The sequence below is a fragment of the Ursus arctos genome, unplaced genomic scaffold (assembly GCF_023065955.2).
Source record: "Ursus arctos isolate Adak ecotype North America unplaced genomic scaffold, UrsArc2.0 scaffold_5, whole genome shotgun sequence".
NCBI lineage: Eukaryota > Metazoa > Chordata > Mammalia > Carnivora > Ursidae > Ursus > Ursus arctos.
This window is the reverse complement of record NW_026623067.1, coordinates 11,188,080-11,210,631: the sequence shown is the minus strand read 5'-3', so window position 1 is coordinate 11,210,631 and position 22,552 is coordinate 11,188,080. Positions and strand designations below refer to the sequence as shown.

Sequence of the window (22,552 nt, the reverse complement as noted above, 5' to 3'; positions counted from 1 at the left end):
AGGGCACACGGCCTGTGTCTCGGTCAATAATTTGGGGTCTGGACATCACCGCAACCTCTTCTCATCAGAATGACGAGAAGGAGAAATTCCCCCCAGCAAAGAAAAGACAATGAGTCTGTGGTCTCTGCCACAGAACTAATGGATATGGATATAACCAAACTCTCAGAAATGGAATTCAGAGTAACAATGGTCAAGATGATGTGTAGACTTGAAAAAAGTATTAAGGAAAATGTTAATGAGAATATAGAATCTCTAAGGGTGGAAATGAGAGCAAATCTGACAGAAACTAAAAATTCTATGAGCCAAATGCAGTCAAAACTAGAAGCTCTGATGGCTAGGGTGAATGAGGCAGAAGTCATATCAGTGAATTGGAGGATGTGTTAGTAAAAGAAGAAGCTAAAACAGATTCTGGACTCAAAAAAATCCACGCTCATGAATGTAGGTTACGGGAGATTACTGACTCAATTAAACGTTCCAATGTCAGAATCATCGGCATCCCTGAGGGGGTGGAGAAAAAAGAGGTCTAGAAGAGATATTTGAACTAATTGTACCTGAAAGCTTCCCTAATCTAGCAAGGGAAACAAGCATTCGTGTCCAAGAGGCAGAAAGGACCCCTTCCAAGCTCAACCACGACAAACCTACGCCACGTTATGTCATAGTGCAATTCACAAATATTAGTTCCAAGGATACAGTATTGAAAGTGGCCAGGGTAAAGAAATTTCTCACGTACCAAGGCAAAGGTACCAGAATTATGTCAGACCTATCTACACAGACCTGGAATGAGGGAAAGGTTTGGGGCGGCATTTTTAAAGCTCTTTCAGAGAAAAACATGCAGCCAAGGATCCTTTATCCAGCAAGGCTGTCATTCAGAATTGATGGAGAAATAAAGAGCTTTCAGAATCGCAGGACATTGACCAATTTCATAATGACGAAACCAGCCCTACAGGAAATATTAAGAGGGGTTCTATAAAGGTAAAAAGGTCCCAAGAGTGATACAGAACAGAAAGTCACAACCAATACAAACAAAGACTATACTGGCAACATGGCATTATTAAAATCATATGTCTCAATAATCAGTCTCAATGTAAATCGCCTAAAGTCTCCCATAAATGCCACAGGGTTGCAGATTGGATTAAAAGACATGACCTATCTATTTGCTGCCTACAAGAGACTCATTTTGAACCCAAAGATACATTCAGACTGAAAGTAAAGGGATGGAGTACCATCTTTCACGCCAGTGGACCTCAAGAGAAATCTGGGGTAGAAATTCTCATATCAGACAGATTGGATTTTAAACTAAAGACTATAGTTAGAGACACAGAAGGGCACTAAATTATTGTTAAAGGATGTATCCAACAAGTGGATATGACAATTATAAATATATATATGCCCCCACAGGGGAGCAGCAAGATACACAAGCCAACTCTTAACCAGAATAAAGAGACATGTAGATAAAAATATGTTAATAGTAGGGGACCCCAATACCCCACTATCAGAAATAGACAGAACACCCATGCAAATCTCGACAAAGAAACTAGGGCTTTGAATGCCTTACTCGACGAGTTGGACCTCATAGATATATATATAGAACACTACACCCCAGAACCAAAGAATACTCATTCTATTCTAATGCCCATGGAACATTCTCAAGAATAGACCATGTTCTGGGACACAAAAAAGGTCTCAACCAATACGAAAAGACTGAAATTATCCCCTGAATATTCTCAGACCACAACGCTCTGAAATTGAAACTCAACAACAAGGAAAAATTTGGAAGAAACTCAAACACTTGGAGACGAAGAACCATCCTATTCAAGAATGATTCAATGAACCAGAAAATCAAAAATCATTTTAAACAATATAGAGACCAACGAGAATGAAAGCACAAGAGTCCAAAACGTATGGGACACTGCAAATGCAGTCCGAAGGGGACAATACATAGCCATCCAAGCCTCACTCAAAAGAATAGAAAAATCTAAAATACAGTTTTTATATTCTCACCTCAAGGAACTGGAACAGTAACAGAAGAACAGGCCTAATACATGCATGACAAAGCATTTGACCAAGATTAGAGCAGAAATCAATGAATTAGAAACTAGGAGTACAGATCAACAGAACTAGAAGCTGGTTCCTTGAGAGAATTAATAAAATTGACAGACCTCTGGTAAGACTTATCCAAAAGAATAGAGAAAGGACTGAAATTAATAAAATTATGAATGAAAAAGGAGAGGTCACAACCAACACCAATGAAATTGGAAGGATTATTAGAAACTTTTATCAACAGCTTGATGCCAATAAATTAAGCAATCTGGAAGACATGGAGGCCTTCCTGGAAACCTATAAACTCACAAAGTGAAACAGGAAGAAATTGATTTTTTAAACAGGCCAATAAATTAGGAAGAGATTGAGTTAGTAATAAACAACCTTCCAAATAACAAAACTCCAGACCCAGACGGTTTTCCTGGGGAATTCTACCAAACATTCAAAGAAGAAATAATACCTATTCTCCTAAAGCTATTTCAAAAAATAGAAACAGAAGGAAAGTTACCAAACTCATTCTATGAGGCCAATATTACCTTGATCCCCAAACCAGGCAAAGACCCCATCAAAAAGGAGAATTACAGACATATTTCCCTAATGAATATGGACGCCAAAATCCTCAACAAGATGCTGGCTAATAGAATCCAACAGTACATTAAAAGGATTATCCATCATGACCAAGTGGGATTCATCCCTGGGATGCAAGTGTGGTTCAACATTCGCAAATCGATCAGTGTGATAGACCATATGAAAAAGAAAAGAGTCAAGGACCATATGATACTCTCAATTGATGCAGAAAAAGCATTTGACAAAATACAGCATGCTTTCCTGTTTAAAACCCTTCAGAGTGTAGGGTAGAGGGTACATTCCTCAATCTCATAAAAACCATGTATGAAAAGCCTACAGCAAATATCATTCTCAATAGGAGAAAGCTGGAAGCCTTTCCCTTAAGATCAGGAACATGACAAGGTTGCCCACTCTCGCCACTATTATTCAACATAGTACTAGAGGTCCTTGCAACAGCATCAGACAACAAAAAGGAATAAAGGTATCAAAATAGGCAAGGAAGAAGTTAAAATGTCTCTCTTCACAGATGACATGATACTCTATATGGAAAACCCAAAAAAATCCAATCCCAAGCTACTAGAAGTTATAGAGCAATTAAGTAATGTGGCGGGATACAAAATCAATGCTCAGAAATCAGTTGCATTTCTATACATGAATAATGAGACTGAAGAAAGAGAAATGAGGGAATCCATTCCATTTACAATAGCACTAAAAACCATACATTACCTTGGAATTAACTTAACCGGAGACGTAAAGGATCTATATTCTAGAAACAAAAAATCACTCTTGAAAGACATTGAGGAAGACAAAAAAAGATGGAAAAACATTCCATGCTCATGGATCGGAAGAATTAACATAGTTAAAATGTGTATGCTACCCAGAGCAATCTACACTTTCAATGCAATCCCAATCAAAATACCGATGACATTTTTCAAATGGCCCTTAAAATTTGTAGGGAACCAGAAAAGGCCCCGAATTGCCAAGGAATTGTTGAAAAGGAAAAACAATGCTGGGGGCATCACAATGCTGGATTTCGAGCTGTACTACAAAGCTGTGATCACAAAGACAGCATGGTACTGGCACAAAAACAGACACATAGACCAATGGAACAGAATAGAGAGCCCAGAAATGGACCCTCAGCTCTTTGGGCAACTAATCTTTGATAAAGCAGGAAAAAACATCCGGTGGAAAAAAGTCTCTTCAATAAATGGTGCTGGGAATATTGGACAGCTACATGCAAAAGAATGAAACTTGACCACTATCTCACACCATACACAAAAATAAACTCCAAATGGATGAAAGACCTCGATGTGAGACAGGAATCCATCAAAATTCTAGAGGAGAACATAGGCAGCAACCTCTACGACATCGGCCAAAGCAAACTTTTTCATGACACATCCCCAAAGGCAAGAGAAACAAAAGATAAAATGAACTTATGGGACTTCATCAAGATTAAAAGCTTCTGCACAGCCAAGGAAACAGTCAAAAAAACTAAGAGGCAGCCCACGGAATGGGAGAATATATTTGCAAATGACACTACAGATAAACGACTATTATCCAAGATCTACAAAGAACTTCTCAAACTCAACACACGAGAAACAGGGAAATTCAAATCAGAACCACACTGAGATACCACCTTACGCCAGTTAGAATGGCAAAAATAGACAAGGCAAGAAACAACAATTGTTGGAGAGGATGTGGAGAAAGGGGATCCCTCCTACATTGTTGGTGGAAATGCAAGTTGGTACAGCCACTCTGGAAAACAGTGTGGATGTCCCTTAACAAGTTAAAAATAGAGCTACCTATGATCCAGCAATTGCACTACTGGGTATTTACCCCAAAGACACAGACATAGTGAAGAGAATGGCTGTATGCACCCCAATGTTCATGCCAGCATTGTCCACAGTAGCTAAATTGGAAGGAATCGAGATGCCCTTTAACAGATGACTGGATTAAAAAGCTGTGGTCCATATATACAATGGAATATTACTCAGCTATCAGAAAGAATGAGTTCTCAAGATTTGCTGCAACATGGGCAGCACTGGAGGAGATAATGCTAAGTGAAATCAGTCAAGTAGTGAAAGACAATTATCATATGTTTTCTTTCATCTATGGAACAGAAGAACGATGAATATTGGTAGGGGAAGAAAGGGATAAAGAAAGGGGGGTAATCAGAAGGGGGAATGAAGCATGAGAGACTATGGACTATGAGAAACAAACTGAGGGCCTCAGAGGGGAGGGTGGTGGTGGAATGGGATAGACTGGTGATGTGTAGTAAGGAGGGCACGTATTGCATTGTGTACGGGATGTTATACGCAACTAATGAATCATCGAACTTTACATCAGAAACCAGGGATGTACTGTATGGTGACTAACATAATATAATAAAAAAACTTTAAAAAATAATAAAATCAGTTTAGACACCTTACTTAAATCCTAATTAATTAAATCCCTGGCAGTGAGTACTACTTCCTGTTCTTTCTTTTGAGGTTAATTTTTCCATCACGTCATTTCATCCTGATAAGAAAGAAGACAAAATAACAGGAAAAACAACAATAACAACAACAACACATGAAAAACTAAATCTTGGGTGCTTTGGGGGCCTGCTTAGTAAAAGAAATTAGATCCCAAAATAAGAAAAAGAAAAACAACATGATTGGGAGGAATGGCAAATGGTAGCAGAGTAGGGGACCTCACTTCATCTGGTCCCTTGAATTTAGCTTGATAGCTATCAACCCATTCTGAACATACAGAAATTCAACCTGATGTGTAATTAAATATATCTGGATCTACAAGCAGAAAAACCACTACTTTTGCAAGGTAGGAGGTGTGGAATCTTGAATCTTCGGGGGAAATATTGAAAGATAAATGGAGGATGGGGAGCCCCCCTAAGCCAGCTACCAGAAAGTGATATAACACCAGAGTGCAAAATTGGGACCCTTAGAAATCTGCTCCAGAGAGAGATATCCCTTTCTGAAAAAGGCAAGGGGATGAATAGGGAAGAATTCTAGGTGGATCATTGTGCTCTTAGGATTCCAAGAGACCCAGAAAGAATGGGGGAGCCTGAACTGATAGAGTGCCCTAGCAGTGAAGTGGGGAAACTGGTTATGGTCAGCAAGTCCAGAAGGGACTCTCAGCTCTGGTTGACATAAACCATGAGCCAGATTGGTAGGGAGGCTGCTCTTTGCCTGAGCACCCTGACAAGGACTGGAATGAGTAGGCTGTTTAACATCCCCGGGGAGGTACTAAACTGGTGTGCCCATGGGTGGGCAACAGCTCTCAGGGTGGCAGCAACCCCAGGAAGGAAAGTAGGTCAGCAACCAGCCTGGGAGATTGCCCGGAGCAATCTACAATCTTTTTCCTATTTCAAATAGATTCTTATTTCCCAACTTTTTAATTCAGTTTTAATTTTTTTTTGTCACATCGACTTTTTGTAGATTTATCTCATTCCAGGCTGTTTTTCACTCCATTCAATTTTACTTTGATATACGTATAAGTTTTTATTTCTTTTCAATTTTGTGATATAGTGTCTTCTAAAACACAGTCCAAAAATTCAGTTAGGAACAGGCAGATCACCCTGCTTTGTCCACCCTGCGAAATTATAGTCTCTTTCCCCCTCCTTTTAAAAAATATTTAAAATTATTCTTATGGATCATTTTGGCTTTGTTTGCATATCTGTGGTGGCTTCTGAACACTTCATATCTTTTCTAGGGTGCATTTTGCTTGGGTCATGATTGATATTTTGTACTCTGTTCATTTGCTTTCCCATCCTTTGCTGGACAGAATTTTTAGGTGGAGGAACTCACAACAAAGGAAAGAACCAGAGGCAATGTCCTCTGCCATAGAGCTAATGGATATGAATATAAGCAAGATGTCAGAGATACAATGTTTAAACACCCCAATGTTTATACCAGCAATATCCACAATCGCCAAACTGTGGAAAGAGTTGGGATGTCCACTGACAGATGAATGGGTAAAGAAGATGAGCTATATGTATACAATGGAATATTACTCAGCCCTCAGAAAGGATGAATAATTACTATTTACATTGACGTGGATGGAACTGGAGGGTATTATACTGAGAGAATATGTCAATCAGAGAAATAAATTATCATGTGGTTTCACTCATATATGGAATATAAGAAACAGCACAGAGGACATTGGGGAAGGGAGGGAAAAGTGAATGGGAAGTCATTAGGGATTGAGAAAACCATGAGAAACTCTTAACCAAGGAAACAAGCTGAGGGTTGTGGAGGGGAGGTGGGTAGGGGGATTGGGTAATTGGGTGATGCGCATTAAGGAGATTATGTGATGTGATGAGCACTGGCTATTATATACAACTGATAAATTACTGAACACTACACCTGGAACTAATGATGTACCATATTTTGAGTAATTGAATTTAAATTAAAAAAGGAAAAAAAGAACTTTAAAACTCAACACCCAAAAATGAATAATCCTAAAAAATGGGCAAAAGGCATGGATAGACATTTTCCCAAAGAAGACACACAGATGATCAACAGACACACGAAAGGGTGCTCAACATCACTCATCACCAGGGAAATGCAAATCAAACCTACAATGAGATATCACATCACACCTGTCAACATGGCTAAAAGGAACAACACAAGACTTAACAGGTGTTGACAAGGATGTGGAGGAAGGGGAATCCTTTCACAGTGCTGTGGGAATGCAAACTGGTGTAGCTATTGTGAGAAATGGTATAAAGGTCCTAAAAAGTTAAAAATAGAGCTATTATGATCCAATTGCACTACTAGGTATTCACCCCAAAAATGCAGAGGCACACAAGCACTCTGAAATTGGTAGCAGCATTATCTCAATAGCCAAGATATGGAAATAGCTCGTGTCCATTGACTGATGAATGGATAAAGCAGTGGAATATATACACAGTGGAATATTACTCACCTATAAAGAAAATTGAAATCTTGCCATTTGCCATGACATGGATGGAGCTAGAGAATATTTATGCTAAGTAAAATAAGTCAGCAGAGATAGACAAATGCCATATGATTTCACTCATATGTGGAATTTAAGAAAGAAATGAGAAACAGAGAAAAAAGAGAGGCAAACCAAGAAACAGAGTATTAACTATAGAGGAGAAATTGATACTTATTAGAAAAGGAAGTGGGGCAGTGATGAGTTATATAGATCATGGGGAGTAAGGAGTATTTGTGATGAGCACCAGATGCTGTATGAAAGTTTTGAATTACTATATTGTATACCTGAAAATAATATTACACTGTATGTTAGCTAACTTGAACTTAAAACCTTTTAAAAAATGCTGATTTAAGTCCAGCATTGTATGAGGTGCTCTTGATGCTCCACCCATTGGCTCTAGGCATCATGGTTGCTTTGTACAAGAGCAAATCTTACTACAAACACCCTGACCCTATGCCTGAATACTTTCTCTGGACAGGGTGTGGAGTTAGCCGCCTACTGGGAAGACCAGTGGTGCTGGGGTATTGACATGCCTGAGCACATCCTACAACCCATTTACCCAACTGTTGGTAGAGGAATGATCCAGCATCCTTCCCTCTTGAGTTGGGCTGGTGAACAACTTGCAAGCATGTGCTGCATGCTCTCTGAAGTCCTCAGAGGACTGAGCCCCACTTGTCCATAATAGTGACCCTATATCAGCCTTTACCATTCATGTGTAACTCTTCACTTTTCTCTACATGCTTTCTGGGTCACCTCTCAAATACAATATATGCCTAGCTGCCTAGAACCAGCTATGCCAACTTAAGACAACTGGTGATGGTTGGGATGTGTAAGACTATCTTCTCTTCTGTTGATATTAATAACCTAGTAGATATTCAAAGAACTGGGCAAGAAAAGTATAAAGATGAAGAAAACTAAAAACAAAGAAAACCTTAAATTAATTCTGAAAAAAAGAAGGGCTGTTTCACAGCCAAGGGGGAGAGAAAAGCACAGAGAGATGCATTTTCTTGCATGATTCTGAATACTTTCCTGGAATATATAAGTGATAACAAGTTTGAGAAGGAAAGAGAAAATAGGTGAATCCTGGCATTTTATATCTTGCCTCTTATAGGCCAACCTCATCCTTGATAGGAAACTGTCAACTTCCTCAAAGTACACAGAAAGACCACAGACGTCTAGCCCCCACTGCAGGGAGCCTGAAATTCCTCCCATCTTCTTTGGCTTAGGTTTCACCTATGAGTTGGTCTATCAGGTGAACTTTATGTTGAATGAGCCAACCTCTTTTGAGCTAGATCCTCACCAACTGGAGGTAAGAATGAGCAGAAGAAGAGGAACACAACACTATGCCAACTGGAGACCTCAGAGCAGTGCAAGGTAGCTGAGAAGCCATTTACTGATTTGCTAAGGAAAGTGGGTAAAATGGACAGCACAGTGCATCAGGGGGAATTGTCTCAAGGATGAATCTGAGCTCTTTCCTCTGATTCCTCTCTCAGAAGATGTAGAAGAAGAAGCTGTGGTCCATATATACAACGTTATATTACTCAGCTATCAAAAATAACGATTTCTCAACATTTGCTGCAACATGGACGGCGCTGGAGGAGATAATGCTAAGTGAAATAAGTCAAGCAGAGAAAGACAATTATCATATGGTTTCTCTCATCTATGGAACATAAGAACTAGGAAGATCGGTAGGGGAAGAAAGGGATAAAGAAGGGGGGGTAATCAGAAGGGGGAATGAAGAATGAGAGATTATGGACTCAGAAACAAACTGAGGGCTTCAGAGGGGTGGGCGGTGGGGGAATGGGATAGGCTGGTGATGGGTAGTAAGGAGGGCACGTATTGCATGGTGCACTGGGCGTTACATGCTACTAATGAATCATCGAACTTTACATCAGAAACCAGGGATGTACTGTATGGTGACTAACATAGAATAATAAAATAATATTACTTTAAAAAAAAGAAATTGAAAGACAGCCAAGGGCACCCTCTAACATGGTCTTAAGCCTGGGTCATCTATTTGTCCTCTCAATGCTTCCCAAACTTTTCCAGGGCAAAGTAACTACCTGCTAGATACTCCTCTGTAATGTAGATTCCAAGTTCCTACTTCCAAGGATGGGAAGTCAGTCAGTCACATTTATAGGTGCTGAGAGACTAAATAAAAGAAAGAGCATGGATGGATCATGGTGCAAAAATACAACTCTGACCCACAAACTGCAGCAATCTGCCCAGGAACCAACTCCCTCATCTATGATGAACAGTTCAGGAAGCAAGCTGCCACCAGTCCAACTTGGAAGAAGTCAGATCATTAACTTTAGTAACAATCTAGGAAGCTAAACAATACTTCCTGTAGCAATAGTCCCCAAATTAACAGTTTTAATAACAGACAGCTTTCCTAAATTTTGTTCCCACTTCCAATTTAGGACAAATCAGGGAAATCCGAATACATACCCCTAACCAATCCCCCTGCTTTTAGTTAGCCCCCCTCCAGCTTCCCCATGCCAACAGTCTCCAATCAGAGCAGACCTGAAGCCTCTCTTTTTTCTACTCTAAAGCTTTCCCACTCCTCTATCTGTCATGGAGACTTGCCAACATACAAGTGAGAGAGGCTGACTGCCTTGCAACAGCAAGCATTGAATAAATAGCCTTTTCATTACTCATCTGGGTGGTCTTCATTTATTTTCACAGTGCTCAGTAATTATTTGTTGAATGAACAATAATAATTGTATACAGAAACATATAAGACATCAGTGGAGTACAAGTTTCACAGAATAACTGACCAGGCTCCATTTCTGTCATGCATGATGATGAAACTCCCAGATTGTACTTTAAATATTCACTCTGACAGTCCGTGGTGATCATGTTCTCTCCCAGCCCCACGGGCAGGTAAATGTAAGACTCAGAGAAGTGTGGGAGGATATGTTAGGGGCTAACCCATGGGTGCCTTCTTCTTTTCTTTAGATATATTCTGGGGTGGTGTTTTTCAGAATGAGGGCTGTGGGGAATGAACTTTGTCCTGAATTCAATTCATTAATTTTTGCTTCTTCCTTGGTGTGGAGCTTCTATTCCCTCAGCTCATTATGAGCTGGGTAGGGTGCCATGAGACATCTTCTCTGCAACTAGAGAGAGGAACGCGGGACATGAGCTCATCATCAGTTTTACGAGAAACGGGAGAACATCTTGTGTGGTTAGTTCCATCAATTCTTATTTGGAGCCTTGGAGTTGGGAGAAGGGTGTGTGTAAGAGCCTTTCCCAGGCCACCATTTGCTGACACATTGCGCTGAGAATTAGATCTTTGCATGCTTCTTGGGTCTGGCCCATCTGTGCCGAGATTCACAGGGTGGAGCAGAAGGTGAATCCTAGTGAGCTGAATGGGGTTGGGAAGTGCTGAAGGGGGTGAGGGAAGACCTGACTTATGAGAGACTAAACATGACCAGGAAGTGGGATAAGTTCATCTAACTTCAGGCTTCAGCCTAGAAAGTCAGACTGGACACAGAGATACCTCCCTCCTGTTAAGAGACAAAGGTTCTTGGTATCAGAGACCAGACAGGTGGTAACCTACTTTTCCTGGGCAAAACTGTATCATCGTTTATCCATTCTCTAGTCTTTGGACTGGGCTCCAAAGTTGGCAGGCAGTCCTCTTGGGCCCTGGCCACACATATGCCCATGCCATTCTGGTGTCTGTAGTTGTGTTCTCTTCCTGCCTGTGGTTATCTTGGAATCTACCTCCCTGAACTGTGTTCTGGCTCCCTTTGCTGGCGTGCCCTTGTAACTCCCTATGTCCCAGGATTTTCCTATCTAGTGACATTATCTGCCTAGATAGCTTCTTAACACTGCCAAGATGAGACTGGATTTATGCTCACAGATTGCCCTATTCCAGTGCACTTTTCCCCATCAGAATCACCTGGGGGCGGGCTTTTAAGGAGCCACATATGAAAGGTGCCTGGATGGCTCAGTCCCTTAAGCATCTGTTTTTAGCTCAGGTTCTGATCTCCAGGTCCTGGGATCGAGCACTACATTGGACTTCCTGCACAGTGAGGAGTTTTTTTCTCCTCCCCTGTTCCTGCTCTCTCTCTCTCTCCCCCTCAAATAAATAAATAAAATATATTTTTTAATAAGCCATAAATGATGGGTCCCTTTCCAGGCCTAGTGAGCCAGAACTCCAGGGATGGTACCAAGGCATCTATATGTTTTTTCTTACTATGTTCTGTTACATATAGTAAGTACATCATTAGTTTTTGATGTAGTGTTCAATGACTCAGTAGCTGCATATAACACTTAGTGGTCATCACAACATGTGCCCTCCTCGATACCCATCACCAGGCTGCCCCATCCCCCCAACCCCTCCCTTCTGTAACCATCAGTTTGATTCCTGGAGTCCAGAGTCTCATAGTTTGTCTCCCTCTCTGATTTCCTCTTCAGTTTTCTCTCCCTTCCCCTATTGTCCTCCACACTATTCCTTATGTCTCACATATGAGTGAAACCATATTCTAATTGCCTTTCTCTGCTTGACTTATTTCACTTAGCATAATCCTCTCCAGTTCCATCCATGTTGATGCAAATGGTGGGTATTCATACTTTCTGATGGCTAATATTCCATTGTATATAGGAGCCACATCTTTGTTATCCATTCATCTATTCAAGGACATCTTGGCTACTTCCACAATTTGGCTATTGTGGACATTGCTGCTGTGAACATTGGGGTGCATCTATACTTTTTATTTAAATCCGAAACATATTTCCAGATGTCCCAAGGACAAAAGCATGACTAACCCCAGTTGTGACTGTGGGAGCTCTGGAATATCATTTTTTCTCCTTTCTTTCTGTTCATAATCATCCCCCAATCATGAACTCTTTGGTCCTCTTTGATCATCTTTTCTGTTTCTATTAAGAAAAATTTCTATTAAGAAAAATATTTGAATTCGGCCTGTGACATTATACAATTCAGAAGCCACATATTGCCACAAAGCATCCCCTGGCATCCCACCATTTGTGCAGTGAGGACTGGCTGTTCCTTCCTTTGTAAATTCAGTGAGTGCGTCTTAGAACATTCAGTGGTTCTAACCAGGTTAGCACCTACCTATGTTTGACACTATGGGAGGTAATTGATATACAAGTGGCTGACAGGCGTTTTCCAGTCTCTTCTCTATTGTCCAAGCAGCAGAGTGGTGGGTGGTTGAGATATGTCCTGACAGGCATCAGGAGATTCTTTTTTTTTTTTTTTTTAAGATTTTATCTGTTTATTTGACAGAGAGAGAGACAGCCAGCAAGAGAGGGAACACAAGCAGGGGGAGTGGGAGAAGAAGAAGCAGGCTCCCAGCAGAGGAGCCTGATGTGGGGCTCGATCCCAGGACTCTGGGATCACATCCTGAGCCGAAGGCCGACACTTAACGACTGAGCCACCCAGACGCCCTGGCACCAGGAGGTGCTGATGATACATTTAGCGTCAACATTTAGCTCTGTTGCAGTACCTGTATTTGGGAAACTTGATTAAAATCTATTTAAAAAATGAAAGAAAGAAAATAAATAAATAAAATAAAAATCTCTTCCCAACCTAGAAAACCTCTCAACAAAGACACAAGAGAAAGGAAACAGTTTTATTTATTTATTTATTTATTTATTTATTTATTTTTTAGTTAAATTTTATTTATTTATTTGAGAGTGATAGCAAAAGAACAAAGAAGGGGAGGGGCAGAGGGAGAATGAGAAGCAGATTCCCCACTGAGCAGGGAGCCTGATGCAGAGCTTGGTTCCAGGACCCTAGGATCATGACCTGAGCCAAAGGCAGATGCTCAACTGACTGAGCCACCCAGGCACCCAACACTTTTATTTTTGAACAAATATTAACCAGAGGGTGATGCAAATCATAGATAATCTGCTGAGAGCTTGCACAACAGAAGGAATCTCATTCGTTTATAGTCAGGCAGTGACAACCATTACATATATGTTTTCGAGATAAACAAGAACTAGTCTTCAAGTAAGAGGACATGATAGTACTATTTGTCACACTCAGTTCATTCACCAGGTAATGGCTGTGGCAGTCTGTGTTAGTTGATTGGCTTTATCCAAAGGGAGAAATAAAAACTTGTCACAGTTTATGAGAAGAGGTAGTTTTGCTACTTACAGCAAGGTGCCTGCTGATGTTAGGGTCTTCCTCTGCCATAGAGCCTGGGAGATAAGGGTGCTACCTTCCTTGATGATTCTTTTCAAAGAGATGGATCCTAGATCTTTAAAAAAGACACTCCTGGGTCAGAGCAGGCAAGAAGCTTACTTAGCTTTTAAAAGGTTTAGACACCTTGGAGCAACAAGGAGCTTACAATGATAAGTTTTCTAAAGCAAATGCTCTGAGAAGAGGGGAGAGTCACTTCCCTTTTTTAAAATTTGGATTTGTCCTTGCACCTCTCACTCCCTTTCTCTCCTCCTTTCTCTTTCTTTTCCCCCAATACTTCACCTCCCCTCTTAAAACTATGTCCTACTTTGACAGCTATTTACCTGCCATTTACACACTTTCTCTCCATCCTTTGCATTCGCTGGCTCCCCAGTGTTTTAGAGAAGTAAGGATCAAATCCTGCTGGTAACTATCTGAGGGCAGCTGAGAAACAAATGGATTTTCACTACAGGAGGAAAGGGTGGGGCCATGTCAGAGCAATGGGCTCTATCTTTTAGGAGAAACAGGATATGGGTGTTTGGACATGCCACATGAGTAGTTTCTTCATTGGTTTGCTCTTTTGTTTGTTCTCAGGGTCTTGGCCATGGAGCTCTGGAACCACACCTCCCTATCAGACTTCATCCTTTTGGGCCTGTTCAGCTACTCCACATATGATTTATTCCTTTTTTCCCTTGTCCTTCTGGTCTCTGCTATGGCTGTACTTGGCAACAGCCTCTTCCTCCTGCTCATCCAGGCCAACAGGCACCTGCACACCCCAATGTACTTTTTCTTCAGCCAACTCTCCATCACGGACCTGATGCTGATGAGCACAGTGGTGCCCAAGATGGCAGTCAATCTTCTGTCAGGAAGTAAGTCCATTTCTAGGGGTGCCTGTGCCACTCAGATCTTCCTAGTGGTCATGGTCACAGGAGCAGAGTGCTTCCTCTTGGCAGTCATGGCCTATGACCGGTATGCGGCAGTCTGCCACCCTCTGCGGTATCCTGTGCTCATGAACTGGAAGGCTTGCTCTCTCCTGACCATGGCATCCTGGATGGGTGGGGTGTCTGACAGTGTGATTGATGTGAGCGTGGTCTTCAGTTTCCCTTATTGTGGCTCTCTGGAGGTGGATCACTTCTTCTGTGAGGTCCCTGCCCTGCTGCGTCTCTCCTGTGCTGACACCTCACTCTTTGAGGATTTCATCTATGCTTGCTGTGTGGTCATGCTGCTGTTGCCCCTTGTGATCATTGTGGCTTCCCATACTCGGGTCCTCACAGCTGTCATTAGGATGCCCTCCACAGAGGGCAAACAGAAGGCTCTGACCACTTGCTCCTCCCACCTGCTGTCGTGAGCCTCTACTATGGAGGAACCATGTTTAGCTACATGCAACGGGCCTCCAGTAGGACACCAGTGGGAGACCGAGCCACCTCCATCTTCTACACCATCCTCACTCCAATGCTCAATCCACTGATTTACAGCTTGAGGAACCGGGAGGTAAAAAGGGCCCTGAGGAAGATTCTGGACAGATGGGGAGTGTAGGCATTCCTGCCCTTCTGATGTTTCCTGTCTTGGTCTGCCCTTTCCTCTGCAAGCTCAGGCTCTCTTGTGGCTCCTCTACTTCCTCTGTACTCATCAGGCCTCTTTGGCTGTTTGGGGCCAGGCTGTGAGCTGAATAATCTGAAAACCATTTGGATGGAAGATGTCAGGGTAACAGATGTTACGTGACCAGTTGCATAATGAATCTTTCCCCACATTGAGCCACCACTATTTCCATGGAATGAAGGCCCATAGATGCGTTAGTTCCATTCTCCCTACTTTATTCTGAGTTGCATGTTGAAAGTGAGCAATGAGGGAGAACCAATTCAGAACTCATTTGTGCACTGAAATGTGGTACATGATGCTAGAGTCTGGCATAGAGGAGCTGCGATACTTTGGGCAAGATTGTTTCTCTCTCTGGTCTTCCCTTTGTGATCTGTACTATCATAGCTACATGTAAAGTAAGTCCAACTTATCTGACACTAATTATTTACTAATTACAAACTATTTACTGGAATACAATCTCCATTTCTGTGAATTTTATGTTGTTAAGCAACATAAAGATTTTTGTGCCTTCTTGCAATTGTGCTTTACGTGCAAGTATTAATGTGTAAAATCTCAACAATAAATGACCAGCACATTTTCTAGCCTACCACCTATGCTGACAGCACCACACTGCAGAAATTATAGAGGATACACACATGTCATTCTATGCAAAGGAGGTAATTTGGGATCAGATTGATTCTTGATCATTGAGAGTAGAGGTGGAACAGGAGTGAGGTGTAAGAGGACTCTGGCAGGAACTGGTTTCTATAGTTTCCAACACAGGCTCTCTGGAGGGATTTGGGAAATAATCTCTTGACCATGTATTCTGCAAAGATCACCTTCTTTCTTTCTTTCTTTCTTTCTTTCTTTCTTTCTTTCTTTCTTTCTTTCTTTTTCTTTTTAGTATTTTGTTTATTTATTTGAGACAGAGGGAGAGAGAGCACAAACAGAGGGACTGGCAGGCAGAGGGTGAGGGAGAAGCAGACTGCCGCTGAGCAGGGAGCCTGATGTGGGATCAATCCCAGGAACTGGGATCATGACCTGAGTCGAAGGCAGAGACTAAAGTGACTGCACCATCCAGGAACCCCTACACTGATCTTCTAACACACTGGACTAAATATATCACCTCCATCACTCATTCACACTGCTCTCAAGAGACCTGCATTGACTTCCTGAGAGTCCATGGAGGATGTCGGGCACTATGTGGGGGTGCACATGGAATGGTGATGTAAAGAGCATAGTCCAGCCCTGGGGGAGTCTGGCCACAGATACAATGTGTTCCAAGCACAGGGGACAGTCTTCTTGAGCAGAGAGAGCCAGGGATAAAGCTAAAGAGAGCTGACCAGAGGGAATGGGGCCCAAATCGCCTAGGGTCTAGTAGGTCACCATAGGATGGTCAGATTTTGAGCAGAGGGGAGATATGATCCGCCCTAAGGTTTCATAGAACCACTGTGGCTGTTTTGTAAGGTCCATAGTGATGGTCGTGTAATAAGTCAGGTGAGAAATGATGGCACTTGGACCAGGGTAGAAATAAAGGAGGTGGCAGAAGTTGACAGGTTTCAGGTATAATTTGAAGGTCAAGCCATAGGACTTTCTTCCTTATAAGAGTTGAAGATATTGCTAGTTCACAAGGTTGTATGAGCAATAAAATGAGAAATGACATTTAACTTGTTTGCTACTCTGAACTCTTTGTTAGCTTCATTTATTAAAATGCACATGTGAGTCAATAATTAATCCTTTTCTTAATAATGATATACAATGTTATGTCATTTTAAAAAAGCAAATTTTCAAGTAATTGTCTAATTTCAACGTGTTACAGAGTAGATGTATTATAGACCATTGTACATGTTGCCAACGTTCATTCCTGCACCTTCCCTGGGTCCTGTCTAGATTGGGGACACCTCAGCGGAACTCCATATGGAGCACTGCCCACTCCTCCAGATGGACCCAGAATTTCAACATCATTCCCAGTTTCAAGGAGGTGAAACCCCACAGCCCCACAGCCTCTCCTCTGGATCCAAGACTATGCAGCCTGGGCTTCTCCATCCTCTGTATTGTTTACAACCATAAATCTCCTGTGGCACTGGGATAGCCACCCCAATGCTCCAGGTTAATTCCCACATCCTTAGGGTTTCGGAGTAGGAGGTAGGCAGGTGGGCATCACTGGGTATCCCAGGCCCAAGAGCAGCCCTCCAACATGCCTGCCAGACAGATGGCACAGGAGGGTGAAGCAGCTGGTGCTTGTGGGATGCCCATCTCCTGGAAGCTCAGGAACTTCTTCTTCAATGCCACAGCTATTCATGGGTAGGAATTCTTCCAGCAGGAGGTGCCCTCCTGCCTGACTGTGAAGGTCAACCCAGGCAGGGCAGGGACACCAGAAAGGCACCTCCTCCACGGGGCCAGAGGTCAGCCCTTTGCATAAGGGTCTGGGGGCTTCGAGCTCTGCTGTCCTCCACTGGAACTGAGGCTACAGGTTTGCCAAAGTGTGGTAGCCCTAGAGGCGGAGAGGTTTGTGCATTTAACTATGGGAGATTAGGGGTGATTAGTGCATCAAGTGTCTTCCAGGTGCCAAGTACCACAGGAAATGCCCCAATATCCATGGTCTACCTGCTGTGGCATCTATCTCAGCTGTGGAGAACTGATGACCAGGGCACGGGAGCAGCATGAGTTACCGTTTTCTCCTATCCCCTGTTTCCTTTTCTCCTGGTGTTCCAAGCAGACTTCTGGACCCCATTAGCGTGTTATCCTTGGTGGTTTTGCAGTTTGAATGTGATATATCTGGGTGGTTTTTGTTTGATTGGGTTTGGTTGTTTGCACTTATTTTGTGTGGTGCTCTCTAACGGTCCCTGATGGCTGCTTGTTTTGCTGTCTGACACTAATTTGGGGGAAATTCTCCTGTCATTATTGCTTCAGTTATTTCTTCTGTTCTTGTATCTCTTTTCCTGCTGGTATTCGCCTTACACACTTGTTACACCTTTACAGTTGTCTCACATCCTTGGATATTCTATTCCTTTTTTCCCTACTTTTTTCTCTTTACTTTTCAGTTTTCAAAGTTTCTGTTTTCATAACCTCAAGTTCAGAGATTCTTTCTCCATCTGTGTCCATTCTGCCAATAAGACCATCGAAGGCATTCTTCCTTTCCTTTAGTGTGCTTGAACTCTAGCATTCTTCTTGATTCTTAGAATTTCCATCTCTGTGTATATTATCCATCTCTTCTTGCATGTTGTCTATATTTTCAATTAAATCCCTTAGAATATTTTTTAAATTCTATTAGCCAACATATAGTACATCATGCATTTCAGATATAGAGTTCAGTTATTCATCAGTTGCATATAATACCCAGTGCTCATCACATCATGTGCCCTCCTTAATGCCCATCACCTAGTGACCCCTTCCACCCACTCAACTCCCCTCCAGAACCCTCAGTTTGTTTCCTATAGTTAAGAGTCTCTCATAATTTTTCTCCTTTTCTCATGACTTCCCATTCATTTTTCTTCCCTTCCCCTGTGGTCCTCCATGCTATTCCTTATATTCCATGTATGAGTGAAACCATATGATAATTGTCCTTCTCTAATTGACTTATTATTATTATGGTTATTATTATTATTATTATTATTATTATTATTATTATTATTCAGCAGAATATCCAGTTATCCATGTCGATGTAAATAGTAAGTATCCATCCTTTCTGATGGCTGAGTAATATTCCATTGTGTGTGTGTGTGTGTGTGTGTGTGTGTGTGTGTTTGTGTGTGTATCTCACATCTTCTTTATCCACTCATCTCTCTGTGGACATCTCAGCTCTTTCCATAGTTTAGCTGTTGTGGACATTGCTGCTATAGACATTGGAGTGCAGGTGTCCCTTCAGATAACTGCATTTGTATCTTTGGGGGTAAATACCTAGTAGTGCAATTGCTGGGTCACAGGGTAGCTCTATTTTTATCTTCTTGGGGAACCTCCATACTATTTTCTAGAGTGGCTGTGCCAGCTTGCATTCCCAGTAGCAGTATAGGACGATTCCCCTTTCTCCACATTTGTTGTTTCCTGACATGTCAATTTTAGCCATTCTGACTGGTGTGAGGTGGTATCTCATTGTTGTTCCGATTTGTATTTCCCTGATGCCAAGTGATGTGGAGCATTTTTACATATGTCTGTTGGCCACTTGTCTGCCTTTTTTGGAGAAATGTCTGTTCATGTCTTCTGCCCATTTCTTGACTGGATTATTTGGTTTTTTGGGGTGCTCAGTTTGAGAAGTTCTTTATAGATCTTGGATACTAGCCCTTTATCTGATATGTCATTTACAAATATTGTCTCCCATTCCATTGGTTGCATTTTAGTTTTGTTGCCTGCTTCCTTTGTTTTATAGAAGCTTTTGATCTTGATGAAGTCCCACTAGTTCGTTTTTGCTTTTGTTTCCCTTTCCTTTAGAGACGTGTCTAGCAAGATGTTGCCGCTGCCAAGGTGGAAGTGGTTGCTGCCTGTGTTCTCCTGTAAGATTTTGATGGATTCTTGTCTCACATTGAGGTCTTTCATCCATTTTGAGTTTATGTTTTTGTGTGGTGTAAGAAAATGGTCCAGTTTCATTCTTCTGTGTGTTGCTGTCCTATTTTCACGGCATCTTTTATTGAAGAGACTGTTTCCTTTTCATTGGATAGTCGTTCCTGCTTTGTTGAAGATTACTTGACTATAGAGTTGAGGGTCCATTTCTGGGATCTCTATTCTGTTCCATTGATCTATGTGTCGGTTTTTGTGCCAGTACCATACTATCTTGATGATTACAGATTTTTTTAAGATTTTATTTATTCTTCTTGTTTTGCGAGAGAGCGTAAGAACAAGAGAGTAAGCATGAGTTGGGGGAGGCAGAGGTTGAAGCAAACTCCCTGCTGAGCAGGTAACCCTTGTGGAACTCAATACCAAGACTCAGGGATCATGTCCTGAGCTGAAGGCAGATGCTTAACAAACTGAGCTACTGAGGAGCCCAATGATTACAGCTTTGTAATAGAGCTTGAAGTTCGACATTGTGATGTTACTAGCTTTGGTTTTTGTTTTCATTTTTTTCAACATTAATCTGGCTATTCAGGGTCTTCTCTGGTTCCATACAGATTTTAGGGTTATTTGTTCCAGAGTTGTGAAAAATGTTGATGTTATTTTGATAGGGATTGCTTTGAATGTGTAGATTGCTCTGGGTAGTATAGACATTTTAACATGTATTCTTCCAACCCATGAGCATGGTATGTCTTTCCATTTCTTTGTGTCTTCCTCAATTTGTTTCATAAGTGTTCTGTAGTTTCTAGAGTACAGATTCTTTACATCTTTGTTTAGGTATATTCCTAGGTATCTTATGGTTTTTGATGCTTCTGTAAATGGATTCCATTCCCTAATTTCTCATTCTACAATTACATTGCTAATGTAAGAAAAGCAACTGATATCCATGCATTGATTTTGAATATGGCCATATGACTGAATTGTTACATGATTCTAGTATTTTGGAGGAGTAATTTGTGTTTTCCACATAAAGTATCATGTCATCTGTGAACAGAGAAAGAGAGTTAGACTTCTTCTTTGCAATTGGAATGCCTTTTATTTCTTTTTGTTCTCTGATTGCTGTTGCTAGGTCTTCTAGTACTATATTTCTTTTTATAATAATATTTTTTATTATATTATGTTAGGCACCATACAGTACATCCCTGGGTTTTGACGTAAAGTTCTCTGATTCATTAGTTGCGTATAACACCCAGTGCACCATGCAATACGTGCCCTCCTTACTACCCATCACCAGCCTATCCCATTCCCCCACCCCTCACCCAACTGAAGCCCTCAGTTTCTCAGAGTCCATAGTCTCTCATGCTTCATTCTGTCTTCCGATTACCCCCCATTTCTTTATCCCTTTCTTCTCCTACCAATCTTCCTAGTTCTTAGTTCCATAGATGAGAGACACCATATGATAATTGTCTTTCTCTGCTTGACTTATTTCACTTAGCATTTTCTCCTCCAGTGCCATCCATGTTGCAGCAAATGATGAGAAATCATTCTTTTAGATAGCTGAGAAATATTCCATTGTATATATGGACCACACCTTCTTAATCCAGTCAACTGTTGAAGGGCATCTCGGCTCCTTCCACGATGTAGCTATTGTGGACAATGATGCTATGAACATTGGGGTGCATATGGCTCTTCTCTACACTATGTCTGTCTCTTTGGGGTAAATACCCAGTAGTGCAATTGCTGGATCATAGGGTAGCTCAATTTTTACCTTTTCAAGGGACCTCCACACTGTTTTCCAGAGCAGCTGTACCAACTTGCATTCCCACCACCGATGTAGGAGGGATCGCCTTTCTCCAATCCTCTCCAACAATTGTTGCTTCTTGGCCTGTCAATTTTTGCTATTCTAACTGGCATAAGGTGGTATCTTAGTGTGGTTTTGATTTGAATTTCCCTGATGGCTAATGATTTTGAATATTTTTCATGTGTCTGTTAGCCATTTGTATGTCTTCATTGGAAAAGTGTCTGTTCATATCTTCTGCCCATTTTATGATTTCTTTATTTGTTTCTCATGTATTGAGTTTGAGAAGTTCTTTGTAGATCTTGGATACCAGTCTTTTATCTGTAGTGTCATTTGCAAATATATTCTCCCATTCCGTGGGCTGCCTCCTAGTTTTTTTTTTGACTGTTTCCTTGGCTGTGCAGAAGCTTTTTCTCTCTTTTTTTATTTAATGTTTTTTTTATTATATTATGTTAGTCAACATACAGTACATCCCTGGTTTCTGATGTAAAGTTCTATGATTCATTAGTTACGTATAACAACCAGTGCACCATGCAATATGTGCCCTCCTTACTACCCATCACCAGTCTATCCCATTTACCCACCCCCCTCCCCTATGAAGCCCTCAGTTTGTTTTTCAGAGTCCATAGTCTCTCATGGTTCATTCCCCCTTCTGATTACCCCCCTTTCTTTATCCCTTTCTTCACCTACCAATCTTCCTAGTTCTTATGTTCCACAGATGAGAGAAATCACATGATAATTGTCTTTCTCTGCTTGATTTATTTCACTTAGCATTATCTCCTCCAGTGCCGTCCATGTTGCAGCAAATGTTGAGAAATCGTTCTTTCTGATAGCTGAGAAATATTCCATTGTATATATGGACCACACCTTCTTAATCCAGTCATCTGCTGAAGGGCATCTCAGTTCCTTCCACGATTTGGCTATTGTGGACAATGTTGCTATGAACATTGGGGTGCATATGGCTCTTCTCTTCACTATGT

General features: G+C 41.4%; 1 protein-coding gene across 1 annotated transcript; it reads left to right on the top strand.

The window, feature by feature from the left end:
- Positions 1–14,315: 14,315 nt before the first annotated feature.
- On the top strand, positions 14,316–15,247 carry LOC113261922 (olfactory receptor 2M3-like). Its single transcript, XM_026508233.3, is given in 2 exon segments — positions 14,316–15,048; positions 15,051–15,247. Coding segments are annotated over 2 exon segments (930 nt in total).
- The last annotated feature ends 7,305 nt before the right edge of the window (positions 15,248–22,552 follow it).